At 41.1% G+C, this 16,542-nt stretch overlaps 1 protein-coding gene across 6 annotated transcripts in view; it reads right to left on the reverse strand.

The window, feature by feature from the left end:
• ITPR1 (inositol 1,4,5-trisphosphate receptor type 1) overlaps window positions 1-16,542 on the reverse strand; it is a 325,747-nt gene that overhangs the window by 109,611 nt on the left and 199,594 nt on the right. For 2 of the 6 annotated variants that reach the window (XM_036075555.2, XM_078075800.1), the window contains exons 40-42: window positions 12,322-12,354; window positions 4,079-4,114; window positions 2,853-2,900 (exon numbers count right to left, since the gene is read on the reverse strand). The exons of 2 other annotated variants lie outside the window; for them this stretch is intronic. In XM_036075555.2, the coding sequence (XP_035931448.1) occupies window positions 2,853-2,900; window positions 4,079-4,114; window positions 12,322-12,354 (117 nt within the window). Of the gene's footprint in view, window positions 1-2,852; window positions 2,904-4,078; window positions 4,115-12,321; window positions 12,355-16,542 lie in introns of all 6 variants that reach the window. 2 more of the 6 variants (XM_036075554.2, XM_078075794.1) reach the window with 1 other exon arrangement.

The raw sequence follows: 16,542 nt of genomic DNA on the forward strand, positions 1-16,542 counted from the left end.
CATCTGGGAACACGTGGACTCCAGGAACAGGAACTTCACATTTATGCAGCCTGGATGCCAACTGAAGTTACAAAGGGATCTCACATTACCATTTTGTCTCTCCTTCCACAGAAAAACCCTAGCGGTTACCATAGCAACTGATGCATCAAATGGTACATTTTCCCCCATAAGAGAATATCATGAAATGTGCTAATTATGGAAAAACACACACACATACATTCTACCCTACAAACTTTTATTTTTTTTCCTTCTTAATTATAAGGCTTTTGGCACATATTCACCTCACCTTCTCTCCACACACACAAAAAAGTTTAAGCTGCAAGGGAAAAAAAACCACAGAGCATGTGGGATTTGCCTTTTTTTTTTTTTTTTTAACAAGTTGAGATTTATTCCTTTTCTGAAAGAATAAAGACTGATAATTTTAGGTAAAAAGGGAAAAAGAAAATGGACAACATTATAAAAAGTTATGCAAATCCCTAGTGTAAAAACTTAGGTTTGAGAAAAATTCTGTTTTCTGAGCCAGTGGTTTAATTTAGGAAAAATTAAAATCTGCAGAGAAAAGCCTTCCTCATCATCATGATATAAATCACTCAAGAGCACAAAACTCCTCACAGCGTACTAGGATCAGAAACCCTATTGCAGAAAAGGAAAAAAAAAAAAAAAAAGACTCCCCAAATAACGTCACTTCTGCGATTTTAACATTTGACCATGCAACCCTCCGCCCTTCTTTTTAAATAACATTAATTTTTTTCCAGAAGTTTACACCTATAGTATGCAAACAGATATCAGATGTTTGTCTCTGGTAAGAAATTCCACACACACATTATTACCTAAGACTGAGAAAAGGCAAAGGCCAAGAGTTTCTTTTGTAGTAAGTGTCATTTTAGAACAGCGAAAATGGTAGTTCAGTGATGTAATGAAACCAAGCTCCTTCCTTGCAGTTTGGTTCAAACAAGTTTCATTTCTATCAGTTCGACTGAGTGGCTAATGATATGTAGGGACAGAGACAAGTGCTGAACAAGGCACTAAGCAGTTAATATTGCCACATATGCACAGGAGAGAAAAAGTGAACTTTTTGGCTTCCTAGGTTCCAGCCACTTGAAAATCACATGCTGCAGGAAAGATCACCCTCTCTCACATGAGTGGTGAGCCTTTCACGCTTTAGTCAGCACTAAGGTTGCGTCTCAATTTAAAAATACCTTCCTTTTGCTACTATTGTCTACCAAACCAATTGAAGCGTTTCAGTCTGCAAGGTAACTACAATACAATAGTTAATATCCCTTGTCATATTCCAGCCACTGTGCTAAGTGCTTCGTGAGCACAGCTCAGCAGGACAGTCCTAAGGGGCAGAGGCTATTAGTATCCCCATTTTACAGCAGAAGAAACTGAGGCACAGGGCGGATACATAACTTGCTTTAAATCACACAGCTAGGGCTTGGCACAGGGAGACTTGAACCTCTAATTCCAAAGCTTATGCCCTTATGTAGCATTCAGTACCGTGTCCCCTGAGAACTTAGGGCATGAGGGATGGCTATGTGTCTTTTCCAGCTACTTCTAAGGCCCGTGGCAATTCTTAAAGCACAGGTACGGATGGAAAACACAGGAATGCAAGGGGCCCTTGGTCGACTAACTGCCAGAGATCCAGGATGCTGGAGGGGAAAGGCTAAATGCCAGCTCCCCAGGAGCTGTTCTTTGGTCATAGCCTGAGAAATTACAATTGAAGAAGAATTCAAAGAATTTGGGATGTGGTGGGACTGAGCAGGGGCTGGAGCATGTGAGCAGAACAAAGGTGCATGGGGCCACACATTTATCTCAGGCATAAATCCTCCAGGATACTGATGACCACAATTCCAAGGCAGTCTTTGTTATAACTGCTCATGTTCTAACCGCATGACCTTAGGTAAAGTACCTCATCTTCCTGTGTCTTAGTTTCCTAATATGAAATGGGGATGAAGGCTATGTCACTGAGTCAATGTCAGCATTAATAAAAATTAAATTGATGAGTTAACATATGTAAAAGTCTTAGCACAGTAACTGGCATATGATAAGTACTCAGAAATCCAGGATATCTGGTTATCTTCCAAAAATGAGTAACATGAATTGGTCAGCATGCTAACAATGTAGATAAGCCTTGTAGAAAATGGTTTGGCAATGCATAATGAGCACCTAAAGAAAGTATCTCTCCTTTGGCCTAAGAATGCCCCTTCTAGGAATCTACCCAAAGATGTACCCATTTCTTCATTTCTTCATCAAAGGAAAATACTGCAAACCACTTGTTCATTTGTGGAACTTCAGACAGCTATTAACTTTCAGACTTTCAAAGAAAATCATCATACACAATATTAAATGACAAGAGCAAGGTACAGAAGTTGTACACTTAGAATAATCCCAAGGACAAAGAAAATGTTTGTTGGTACATATACACACCTGCGTAAAAAAAGTGGGCAGAGGAAATATTATATCATTAGCTGCTTTTATAGCTGAGTAATGTAATTGTGAACTTTTTATTGAACTTTTTTTGCTTATTATAAATTAATCATAATGATCATCAGTCACTTGCAGAAAAAAATTTTTTTAAAGACTTCATCTAATTAGAAAGCCACTACAGAAAAAGAAGAGAGGTCATGAAAAGCTTCCTGGTCATCATTTGGACACTGGCAAGGTATAGGGCTCAAGCAGGTAGATAATAAGTGGACTCACCAGTTAGCCTCACTAATACAAATGGCTGTGACTGGTCCTGAGCCAATTAATGCTTTAGCAATATCAACACCAACATAAGCTGTCTTTAAATTACAATGTATGGCTGAGGAAGGTGTTATGGTCATTAGCTCCCAACATCCAAGACTACGTACCCTTTTATGGTCTTCCAGTTGCCTCAGGGGGGGGCTCGGTTCAAGCTCCTGCTAAGCATGCAGAAATTCCATTTTAAGTACAACACTAGGCAGACATGACCATCTTCAGTATCAATCACAAATAAAATACCAAGAGCTCATACTGAGGTAAGAGTTACACAAGAGGATTTTAGGCCTTCTAAAATTTTTTCCCCAGACACATGCTAATGCTCGATTACTTAGAATACTGCTTACCAACTGTCCTGTCCCCAAGCCTAACACACTATTTAAATGAGCAGGTTTCTGACTTTTTGGCCATATACTATATTAGGTACTTTTACGTGACCCCAAAAGGGGTTATAATGCAAGACACCAACAGCGCAAGTCCTCACGGTTCATACATGCATAATTGCACAGCACATGCATCAGAACATCAATGCATACTCTTCTGAGCAGACACACACAAGGCCACCTCAGCTCTCCCCGACCCACCAGTACACAGCATTCTAATCAAAGCTGCTAACAATGAAGAGCTCTGATTAGCAGAGTAGACACTGATCATCATAAAGCAGCCACACTGCAACTCAGCAATTTGATAATGTTTGTTTCATTTTTAAGATCTTCATTAGACTTTTCTCAAATGAAGTACACTTCATTCATGCTTTACCCTACTGCGATTTTAGAATAGCTTCTGAAAGTAAATTCTGATACTTAGAAATAGGTCTCCCCAAAAAGCTTCTCTATAACTTTAGAGGCCTAAATTAATTCTAGTCCTTCATTTAACGAGTTTAGTTAGCAACAGGAAGAACAGAAAGAATGCAATGTGAAACTATGATTTATTAGTAGCTTTCACCAAAACTATGCGTTAATATCCAGAACTTCAAATTTGTGTTACCTCTGCACAGAACCCAGTCTATTTTGTAGAACAACAGAGGGGTCTTGACATTCCAGAGTTGCTCAACTGAACACTTCAAGACTGAGACAGTTTTGAGTGAAAGCCTTCAGAGAGTCCCATCTCCTCACCTGGAGGGGCGCTCTGGTTTAGCTCCAGCAACTCGGAACTTTCTTTCTACACTGAAGGCCTCCTCAATTACAGAAACCATCAGGTCCCAGCCCGGCTAGAAGACTTCCCTCCTGTGCCTACCACCAGGACAGAAATTTCACCACTACAACTCAGACACTCAACCAGGACAACTGAGAAGCACCCATATTTGCTGTCACTGCAAATATAGGTGAGCAACACACACCTCTGTGGAGTTCTCAGAATCCGGAGCTTGTGGGAGCTAGTTGGGAGTAAAACAAAGCATATTAGTTATGGCACTTGAATCTCATGGGCCACAAAGAAGTCCAGAGACCAACATCAAGGACAAAACACAGAAGGCAAGATCAAAGATGAGGTGACATGGCTATACCAGATCTTGAGCAACTGAGGGGAGGAGACACTTTCTCTTTTAAAATGCACTCAATGTGGTTGCACTGGAAGAAACAATTGGCCTGAGATAGGGAAACATATTTAAAATAGGAAAAGAAACAAAAGACTACTAATGACCAAGAAGGAAACAGATCTTGGGGAAAAAAAAAAAAAGACGCCAAAGGAAGAACCACGGCACACCTGTGTTTTGTTTGTACACCGAGAGAGAAAAAGCAATCACAGTGCATATCCAAGGAGGTGCAGGGAGGGAAAGGGGGTGGGTAATGGTAACAGAGGTCCCAGGGGCACTCCCCTTCCCAGAGGCCCAAAGCTTGTGAACGACGGCTCCAGGAATCTGTCTTCCACAGGGCACGTGCTTGGAGCAGGGAACTGACTGATGTCAGAGGTAACCACCAGACCCTACCCAGGCCTCCCTGGACCAAAGTCATACACCAGGCATGGCTGGCTAGTTCAAGGTACAGTCTGGCACTGTGGAATGAGGCCGAAGCTCACGTTGCAAGTGAGTGACCTTGGCCTCCCTCATCAATGCTCCAGCGACACAGCATCCATACTGAGGCCAGAGTGTGGCTGTCAGCTGGTGAGCCAGAACAGGTGCTGAAAGCACAGAAGGACTGAAGCTGTGAGATCTGGTGGTGTTTCAATTCAGCCCAATGCTACCCCTTTGGTGGTTTGATCCCCAAGATGGAAAAAAGTGTTCTTGATATAAGATTGTCATTATAGGGGCGCCTGGGTGGCTCAGTTGTTAAGCATCTGCTTTCGGCTCAGGTCATGATCCCAGGGCCCTGGGATCGAGCCCTGCATTGGGCTCCCTGCTCGGGGGGAAGCCTGCTTCTCCCTCTCCTGCTTCCCCTGCTTGTGTTCCCTCTCTCGCTGTGTCTCTGTCAAATAAATAAAATCTTAAAAAAAAAAGGATTGTCATTATATAACTTTATGGTTTCTGTTCTGTTTTCATTTCTCAACAGGTAAAATGATGAAAAGACACAGGAGATGTCTTTAAGTACAAAGATTAAAGTAATTCTCCAAGGACAGTGGGGTGTATGTGGAGGGCTGCTCCCTCAATTATGGACAGAAGAATTTTCAGACATGAGCACAACTTCACTAGCCTCAGGGAAAAAATTTATCTCCAGAGTCTTGAGCTTCCCATTGGGGTGTGGAGACATAGAGTGGCAGGAGGGACTGAAGAATGGCAAGGAAAATAAAAACAGAAGTCAGTTACAGGTCTTTTCAAGACATAAATAATATGACAACCCAAGAATACACTTTAACTCTGTTCTTAAATTCTGTATGCTTTAGGCTAAAGAACCGAAACTGTGCAAATGTATTTGCTATCTCCCTTAGTGTAGAAGGGACACATGAGAAAAAGAATTAAAGCAACGGCCCATGTATTTTAGAGCAGCCAGAGATACCAACGGAAAAAAGATGTTATCTTCTACTATTTGCACTGGCTACATTCCCACTAACATATCTTTTTATACTGATCCTATAGGATTAGAACAAAAAGATTATAGGCATGGGTTTACTGTAGGAACCCACAGAGCTACCCTCCTACTCTTTTGCCAATCAAAAGTTAAAGGAAATGAAGAAGACTGAATTGCAAGTGGTGGGGTTTTGTTTTGTTTTTTAAAATTTTCTTGTTCAAGATCTCTTTGTTCAAGGAAGTATTGTGAATACTTCTAGAATGCCCATAGGTAGTATATGGGTATTTCTTAATCACTCAGACATCAGTGATTTCTGGTATGTTTTATAATTGTACACTTACTCTACTGCTTCCCTAAACTACTGTCATGCTTGTTTTAAAATTAATTTCCAAAATAATAATTAAATTAAAATTAATTATCTTTTCTCCTTGAACATTTCATGAAGCTCTTTGAGACAACAGAGGATGCTTTGCAGCCTCAGGATTCACTGAATAGTGTATAGAAGGACTATCCGTTCATGAAAGAGAATAGAAAAACCAAGAGCCCTACACAGGGTCATGTGTCCACAAGCTCATTGGTTCTGTATGAACCTGAGCCAGGCACTGAACCTCTCTGGGCTTCCACGTTCTGACCTGTAGTTCAAGGAGACTGGAGCAGATATTCTTTAGGATTTCTTCCAGTTAAAACATTAAACAATGCTTGGTATATTTTCAGTAAACTTCATTTCATAATATCTAACAGCAAGTTCCCTAAATATAATACAACTTGCTAGGACATAAAATGATTTCAGGCATGGCAAAGGCCAAACCATACCTGGCATATAATTTGGTAAAAACAAAATAAAACAAAACAAAAAAAACCTGACAGCCTTTACTAGCACTTCCTTCTAAGAGGATTTCAGCTCTATTTCCTTGACGATGAGGTTATTTTATGGCAGTAAGCTGCAATTTTGAAAAATAGAAGCATATTTATAATAAGTCACATTGTTCAAATAAGATAATAGCTACATAAATATAATATATAATGCCAAAACAGAACATAATATTTAATAATGAAGTGATTCTTCTCAGCATATTTTATTATCAAGTTAAATTTTTTTTTTACATGAAGGGTCATCCTCAATGAGCACACATTAAGGAGGCATGTTTTGAGAAAACGGTGATGTCTGAATTTGGACAAGTCTTGTCTTCCCCACCTTAGTCCCAGGATCAGTCACTACATTCAGGGGCTGACACCTCCAATCAAGGCAAAGCCTCCCAAACCAGCAGGTGACGGACAGTGGTCTGATGTTGCCTGGTTTTGAACTTGGAAACCTATTACTGCACCCTATTGCCTTTTTGTATTTATTCACTGATCTTATGTCTTCCCAGTGCTTTTAGACTAGGTCAGCAAAATCTAACCTCATAGAAAAAAAGATTTCAAATGACTAGTTTTGAAATAGAAATTCAAAATGAATCTCAAGTCACTAAAACCCAAGTGGCCTTCTTGGATGAGGCCGCAAATCAAGGGACTTGAGTAGTAATCAGGTATGTGCTTGTGAGATATGGACATGCTTGCTTGCAACATGTAACATACCTAACATTTTTCGAAGGATGGATTTCTACTATAAATGAAGGAAATCATACCTTCTCATCTTAAAAAAAAAAAAGAAGCCCTTAGTCTTCCTAGAGTTATTATTTCCTATGTATGTACAACAATATCCACTCACATACATACATACGTTTCACATATGCCTCCGACAGGCTAGCACAGACCACAGCCTTGTTAAAAAAAAAAAAACAAACCCAAAAAACAAAACCTTTTGTTTTCCGCTGCCATTAACATAAATCATTCCATTAACCATGGGCTTCTAGAATCTTCCCTTGAAAGATGAAGTCTCCTTCCATGGACCATCCCCAGCAGAAGCTGAATACAGTTCAAGCAACGCAGACGTCCTATGGCCCTCCTATTCAGCACATCAAAGGGAATGTATGAACTCTAGTACCCCTGAATCAGCCTCCAGTTCCTCTTCACCCACTCAAAACCTCAGAGGAGGGAAACCAACCAACCAGCCAATAGTAGACAGGCTTGCAAATATGTTTGCTGGGACCCGTCCTTCCTGAGCCTTTGCAAACCCACCTTAAGAGACTAGAAAGCTTTAAAGAAAATTGAGCTAAAATATGTGATCTAGCATTTCAGCAGAACAATTTTAAACTTTCACATCTGCTAACACAATGCCCTTTATTAATGGCATTTGTTTTTAGAAACCAAGTAAGAAGTAAAAATTTAGTCCCAATGATGCCGTTTCACCTTTACAGAACACGTTCATTGGAACCCAATAGCGAAATTCATTTTTAAAAAACACATTCTGACTTGACTAAATTATACAATTTCAGTCACTGTGGAATAATCTCAGCATCAAAACACACACACACATACACCAGCCCCCTTCCCCGCAAATCCTCCTGCAACAGCTTCTGTGTGCTCTTAGTTGAGCTCGTTTGCTGTATGGTCGCTAGTGTCTAACAGTAAACAGCCCCGCTGCATTTATTGGCAATTACTGCTGAAGGTCACACATCAGCAGTGAGCCTAAATTCCAGGAAAAAAAGCAGCTCTTATGTAACTGCCGCCTGAATGTTGGCAGGTGCCCAACCCAGCAGTTCACAGCAATGTAAAAAAGTAGGACACCTCCAGCCTGGGTTGGATGTCATGAGAACGCCCCCTGAAGGTGAAATTTAATAATTCTTGTGTTTCTCTTTTCTCCCCCTCCTGAATTTTACAAAGTTCTCCTTCGCCAGCATCCTTGGCTTGCAGAAGAAGCTCAAGGTGGGATAAGTTGAGGGCTTACTTTAAGCAGGCCACAGCCACCCTTAAACCAGTGGGAATGCCACTCTAGCCAGTGGTGCTGGAGATTTCATGGTCCAAGTGACAGTGATGAAATGGGGAAAACATCTCAAATACAAAGAAATGCAGCATGTCCCACTGAGCTATAGCCCACACTTTCTCAACACACCATTCCCTGCCACAGACACATACGTGAAAATGAGATGGATTACTGTTCTGCCTTACCGCCTCCACCTCAGGTTTGAGTATTGGATTGAAATCGTCTGTTTGGTTAGCACAGCACTTTACAGTTTAGAAAGGTGATTCACAGGATCACCTGCTGGTGCTACCCACCTGCTGTTACCTGACCTCCTAAGCTCTTATGCGACCTCCCTGCTCAGGTAGAAGTTCCCAAATTATGGGTTCTCATAACCCCCCAGGTACTTCTCCATTCTAGCAATTCTCATGGTTTACAGCTGTCACTGAACACTAATTTGTACTACTACCCGTCTCCCCCACAAAACTGGACTTCAGAAGAGCAGACACTGTGCCTATTTGGGGGCAACACCATAGTCCTACACCCTCACACCATGCCTGGAATGTAACAGGCATTCAAATATTAGTCATATAACTGAGTGTCTTTAGCATCAGTTGGCATCTGTTTAAAGCCAAGAATGGGTAGATAATGGGAACTTTCTGGGGGTGATGGAAACATCTCCTATCTTGATTTGTGTATACATATGTAACAATTCATCAAGCTATAAACGTTAAGAGTGAGCTGAAGGGACACCAACCCAAGTATGGTAGTTTCCTTTTCCCCTACACCCAATCTGTACCCCCTCAAACAACCCCCCCAAGGAAAAGGTAAAGTTAGGGGGGTAGAATGGACACTGTGCCTCTTTATTTGCCGAAAAGAAAGAAAGAAAGAAAAGAAAAGAAAGAAAAGAAAGAAAGAAAGAAAGAAGGAAAGGCCAAACCTCCTCTTCCTGGTTTCAAATGAAATTTTGTTCTAGAAGACAGCTGGAGGGCTCCATACCATGCCCTTTCCTTACAGGGATTCCATGACTCTGTCCTCATTTCACCTTGATTTCTCAGAGCACTGACAAAGACACAGAGGTGCTGTGCTTTTTCAAGAGTCATTCACAGCACATCTCCTTCCTTGAGATGCCCGAGTGGCCTCTATCATCAAAAGGCAGCGGCCCTCCCCCAATCAGGGTTTCACGGGATCACCATATACGCCTTACACTACTTCAGGGGCGATTCCCCACCATGTTTAGAATTGAACACTGGTTTGCAAATCAGGTGTGAGGCCTTCCCTGTATCACGGGCCAGCGTGAACTCTCATTAAGCTTCTGCCGAACCCCAGCTGTGGGCTGCAGGTTTCCACCAGCACATGCTGACAAAAGGCTTGGTAGAGGAGAAACCACAGGAGCTGCGGTAGTTTCCAGAACAGCCATTGATGAAAAAGGCCAATCAACCATCTCTGCTTAGAGGACCAGATCTAACAGCCTGAGGGACTGGGGACAGAGTGCTGGTGTCCCAGGGCTCTGACGGTTGCCAGGGGTAACAACGATGAGGGGATCCGCAGTTGCTTCCTCAGGGAATTTTCAAAGAATCCAAGTGGCTGCCAGAACATTCTTCTTTTATAAACAGACAGTATTCTATTTCCTAGAGTATAATTATAAACACACCTGCTCCAACTGTGGAATCTTTCCATAAGCAAGCAATAAACTCCCAGCCAGGAGATCCAAGTTCTATCTTGAGCAAGCAAACATATCAACTGATTACTATGGTGCAAAACAGTATATTAATAACATTGCAGACTCCGATTAGGGAAGGTGCTCCTTCATTTGTACTTAAGCAAATAGAAATACAACTTCAGCATTTCAGAGGAAAAGTTCAAATCAGTGAGGCATTTACAACTCCAGGTAGAAATAAGAGTAATGAAAGGTGCCAACATGCAAATTCAGCATGAGGTATTTTTCTGGCACAGAAATAACCAGGAAGAGAAAGAACGAGACAGGAAATGGCAAAAATCACTGTAGTTAAAGCCATTCATTAAGCCTTTACCGCACAACCTTTTCTCACCTTCTATTCATCCCAGAGGGCATGGCCTCCTCCCCGTCCAAGACTGATTACTACAAGGAAAAGTCCACGTTTCCAGAGTTTACTGTGGTAGAACAGCAAGCACACCAGGAGAGGAGCTGAGCCGGCAGAGTGCTAGCTTTAATTTAGCCACTATCTATCTGGCTGTGCAAGCTAAGTCCAGTCACTTAACCTCTCGGAGCTCCATTCCTGAGGGAACTGAACCAAATTCAGAGCAACTTGCTTTCAGCTTTAAGTCTGTGATTCCAACTGTCCTTTAGTAAATCTGAACCATCTCTTAATATTTTTGAAATGATGGTGGTGGATATTAGAATAGACAACATATTCGCTCTGGTAGCTCTATCCTGCCCAAAGTAAGGTAGTACTTGGTCTATCAAAAGAAGTAATAGATATCTAAAGAGGTAGAGCAGGAAAGAGATTTTTAAAAGTCCAATAAAATTTTTTTCCAGGGTGCTCAATTTGCCAAGCAATTTTTTTTTTTTTTTTTAAAGATTTTATTTATTTATTTGACAGACAGACACAGTGAGAGAGGGAACACAAGCAGGGGGAGTGGGAGAGGGAGAAGCAGGCTTCCCGTGGAGCAGGGAGCCCGATGCGGGGCTCGATCCCAGGACCTGGGATCATGACCTGAGCCGAAGGCAGACACTTAACGACTGAGCCACCGAGGCGCCCCTTGCCAAGCAATTTAACTCCCTCATTTATATACTTTAATTGTATTACATGTATTGCAACCTAAATATATGGTAGGAAATGATGAAAAATATTCACCAAACAAAAAATATTTCAGGGGTGCTGGGTGGCTCAGTTGTTAGGCTTCTGCCTTCGGCTCAGGTCATGATCTCGGGGTACTGGGATCGAGCCCCGCATCGGGCTCCCTACTCAGCGGGAAGCCTGCTTCTCCCTCTCTCACTCCCCTTGCTTGTGTTCCTTCCCTCACTGTGTCTCTCTCTGTCAAATAAATAAATAAAATCTTTAGAAAAAAATATTTCAGAGGCCCCCAAATCCCAAATAAAATGACCACTCATTGGTCCCCAGGATAACTGTGGTCAAAAAACTAATTTGATATGAATATATATAAAATTAGTTTGATACTAATTTGATAGGATCCATCAGATGACATTTCAATTTCCTGACCTCTAGGTAGTTTTCCTGGATGAAAAGCCACAGATCTAGTATATTTTTAACCCCATTGTAAGCCTGCATCTAGATAGTCTCAACGAGCAATTTGGAATTCACAGCTCACTTAGACAAAATTTTATATGATCCCTCATACTCAATACCTCCCAACATGTGGACCAAGAGAATAGTGTTGTTGTTGTTGTTGTTTACTACTTTCAAACTATATGAATGCAGTTATTTCTTTTTGCATTGATGCTTTGCATCCAGATAGAAAAGCTCTTTATAAATATCAACACTGAGTTTCAGAGATAGGTTAATGACCAGCATCAACCACAAATTCAGCTGAGATTCTAAACAGTGAATGATTGAAATCTTATCACAGTTTTAGAAAATCTTTATCTAGATTCTGATGGGATCTCCAAGGACAAATGGCAAACAAACTCATGGGAAATGCTAAGACAGACACAAAGGACTCAACTCACGCCCAGAAGGCACACTACACAAAGTCAGATACTAGACGCTGCAGAGACTAGGGGACAGACCACAGTGTTCACTGGAAAGGTGTCATGGAAACATCACCATGGGACATTTAAAAAAAAAATGAAATTAGGACCTCAGCATTATCCAATTCATCAATGGAAATGAGCTGGAAAAGAAAAAAAGGGGGAGAAAAAGAAGGAAATGTTAGGAAATACCAGCAAGTGATGTGTTAGAAACTTTGTCTTAGCACTGAGTCTCCCATGTTGGAGCGTTGTTAGATGGGGACCATCTGAAGAGGTGCAGAGATCTGGGGCACTAACCACCACAGCTCACAGTGACATCTGCTCTGCACCACACCATTCAGGATGGGGGCAGGATGCTGCCACACTGTGTTCACATGGCAGGTATCAAACCTCCCAGGTCAGTTAACCAAGGGCTCAGAGGTGCACCTTCCCAATCTCTTGCAGATGTGAAAACTTGAACTGAGCTGTGAGCAAGGGCCAATTACCCAAACAAGAACCATGTTCTTTTGGAAGAGGGTGGGAAAGAGGAAAGCCAAAGACTACAGTTGGATCTACGCAGGTTAGGAGAAAATTCTTTCTTTCGATTCATTTTACCATTCAGTAGGGATCTGGGGTCCAAACTGTAGTTGGGCTAAATCAGAACCAGGTTCCACTTCAGCAAATAGTATGACAACATATCCTAAGAGCAGAAGCTCCAAATCCTGGTACTATTGATGATTAAAAAACAAACAAACCAAAAAAAAAAACAAACAAACACACTTTTTCCCCCAAAGATGATTAGAGCCAATTCAAGCGATATTAGTAACAAGTAAATGATTAGCATCAAGGTCAAGAAAAAGAAAAAAAACTAGAGCATTAATCACAATTGTGCTTGTTTAAAAGGGGAGAGATGATCCTCAAGTTATTTTTATTATCCTTTGTTAATAGTACATTTGCAAATTTAAGTTCCTTATTAGAAATCCTGGTAGCTGGGAATGCTAATATTTTATTCACCTAGAGAAAAGGAGCATTGGTAATTAACAGGTACTGTCGATTAGTATGAAATGAAAACCCTGACGTTACTTGAGGTCAAAAACTCTCTAGTAGTAAAACAGCTACTACTATTCAGAAGAGAATATAGATTTTAAATAAATTCTGAGATACCCTTTTATATTAATTCTTGGCTTCTGAATTTCTTTCCAAAGCTCTTTGACTAATAAAAAGCCTATAGTAGACTACAGAGAAGCCAATATACAACATATAATATAATTATGCTGTCTTTTCAAGCTGGGTCTAAGGGCATTTGGACGTTCTCTGAGTTAAAGATTTGGATTAAATTTTAGAGATGTTTAGCTATGGGAAGTTTTTTTGTTTTTGTTTTTTAATAAAGACATGGTTTAATTTGTGGATTAAAAGCAGGCACGTGATACGATGAGCAATGGGTGTTATATTCAACTAATAAATCATTGAACATTATATCAAGAACTAATGATGTACTATACCTTGGCTAATTGAATTTAAATTAAAAAAAAAGGCAGAGTTTAGTAGGCATTTCAGACAAAGAATAGTTGTAAAGTCCTGATACAATTTTAAGGTTTATTAACCTTGAATACATAGGATAGCAAGACACTGTAAGCATCACACAAAAACACGTTTCACCATTATTTTGGTGATCATTTTTAATATTTAGATTTACCACTCTATGAGACAAATATTCATTGCTGCTCCTTTGCATTTTAGAGACATAATAAAGATGATTTTTTTCATTCCTAAATGAGCATGATTAATTTTTTGTGATAATCTCCTTCTAGCAGCCCCAAGCTTGGTGTCCCATGTGCCAGTTCTTAGACAGGTACCTGCCAGGGAACTGACCAAGACAAGAGGACTGACCACTTTGATGCTTTCTTTTGGGACCTGACTAGAACCACCAGAGATTGTGGAGGACCCTGGGACAATCGTAATTTGTAAAGCCAGTTGGCACCAAGTGGAGACTGTTTTCAATCAGGTGAGACATCACAACTCAGTTGAAGATGAGACGTTTACATTTTGCTACCTGCTGTGCGTCAGAGCCACCGTCCGGTGTCGTCTACACAATGATGGAACATAATCGAAACTTAAATGTTACATTTGTGGGTGGACTTCAAAACATTCAAATGGTGTCAATCACCAATGATACAGTGGAGAAGGCTCTGAAGTCAGAGTGTTCCGGTTTGAACTCCTGGCTCCCCCATTCCTGTGTGGCCTTGGGCAAGTTTCTGAACCTCTCTGAGCCTACGTTTTCTCCCCCATGTATAAAATAGTTAATAACACTACTGCTATCTCTGAGGCTGACCTGACATAATGTAAGACATAATGTTTAGTACAGCGGCTGGCACATAACAAGAAGTCAAAGAATGTAATTGTTATTTAAGACATACTTTAGGACACTAATGGGTATATAATGCATTTAAAAAATGTAAGCCAGTGTTCAGTGATTCTGTTATGTTTTAGTCTATCTGGTAATATGGGTGGCAATACCCAGAGGCTTTTTTTTCAGACAAGTTAATCCATACAAGCAAACTAATATTTCAACATTTTTTAAACAGGATAATAAAGAATGATCTCAACTTTCATTTTCATCTGTGACCTTGACAATCCTAAATATTGAATGAAGACACAGAGATGAATAAAGGCATCTATGTCTCTTTATCTTTAAGGATTATGGCTTAGGAGACAAGAAAACTTGGCCCACAGACAGGGTGGACACTACCTGAGGGGTGGAAGAAAAGGGCAGTGCACTGGGATTCGAGACCCTGGCTTTCAGTCTTGATCCTGTCACACACTTGCCACGTGACCTTGGGAAGTCACTTCAGCTCTGAACCGTGGCCTCCTGGTGTGCAGAGGGAGGGCAGGACAAAGTGATGCCAGACCAGACTATGGCCATGAAGACTCAGGACAGGGCAGGGAGGCAGAACAATTCTGGACATCCCAGGAGGGCATTAGTCATGGGACAAATTCCACTTAAGAGACAACTAATAGGAAAATTGGGCCAGGAAGACGGAAATGACCTCACACTTGCCCTCGTGCCCTGAGCATCCAGTCCAAAGAACACCTCATTTATTTTATCAACCAAAGCCAACTGGTTTGCCTGAGAAAGGTTAGTTCTTTGGCTCTGGGTTCCTTCTACCCTTGAAAGAGCTGGCCTGCCCCATACATCATGCATCTGTAGTCAAACAGGGACAGCCGTGAAAACATCAAAATCATTTTCAAAAAGCCTTCATAAAACAGGACAAATTTAATACCCACTACTGGATCGGAAAAAACAGAAATAGTTTAGCACAACCCCCCCCCACCAACTCTTTTAAGTTCAATTAATGTCAATAGTTAAGTAGCATTTTCCCACAAAGCACAGGGTCACAAGCATTCTAAGTACGTGCTATAGGTATTGAAGCTGTTGACTAACATGGGTTTCTGGAATGTATTCCTTGGTTGCATGGCATTTCCCACATTTGCCTGTGGTATTTTCACTTTCGTGAAGGGGGATGATAGCCCCAATCAGACTGGAAAGACATGCCATCTTTCCTTTAAGCCTCTCTCTGCTTGGGTGTGGCTAATTTCTTCACCAACTGAAAAAAAAAGAATGTGAGCCAGTGCCTAAGAAGCTCTTCTAAACTCTGACAATTTACTCTTTCATAGTGACCTCCACCCTACTGCCCTCGTAAAGCCCCAGGCTCCATCGTTTTCCATGAGCTTTATAACGACAGTTTTACAACATCTCAGGTCCAGCACCTTCCATGGTCTGTGATGATATTCTCCCAGTTAGCACCAACAGCAGGGAAAGCCAGTGAGGAAGCATACCTTCCATGTGGCCCAAAGACCCTGATGTACTTAGTTGCCAAATCCTAGCTTTTCTACTTCCCATGATATTAAAAACAAAAACAAATAAAAAAAACTTGAGAGAAATTGAAGTATAATCACAACTTGTAACATTTGTGGGAGTAGGGACACCACGTTTACTATAAAAATCTCAGTCATGGGGTGCCTGGGTGGCTCAGTCGTTAAGCGTCTGCCTTCGGCTCAGGTCATGATCCCAGGGTCTTGGGATCGAGCCCCACATCCGGCTCCCTATTCTACGGGAAGCCTGCTTCTCCTTCTCCCACTCCCCCTGCTTGTGTTCCCTCTCTCGTTGTGTCTCTCTCTGTCAAATACATAAATAAAATCTTAAAAAAAAAATCTCAGTCATAGAAATGAACAGATATTCTAAAGAAGAGAAAACTGGTCTCCACCTTTTAAAATCAAGTTTTATGCCCCCAAAGCTACAAGTATATTCCTAGCTGGTTATGGCTCTTTTGGTGGGTTTTATCTTTTTATGA

The sequence above is a fragment of the Halichoerus grypus genome, chromosome 1, assembly GCF_964656455.1.
Source record: "Halichoerus grypus chromosome 1, mHalGry1.hap1.1, whole genome shotgun sequence".
NCBI lineage: Eukaryota > Metazoa > Chordata > Mammalia > Carnivora > Phocidae > Halichoerus > Halichoerus grypus.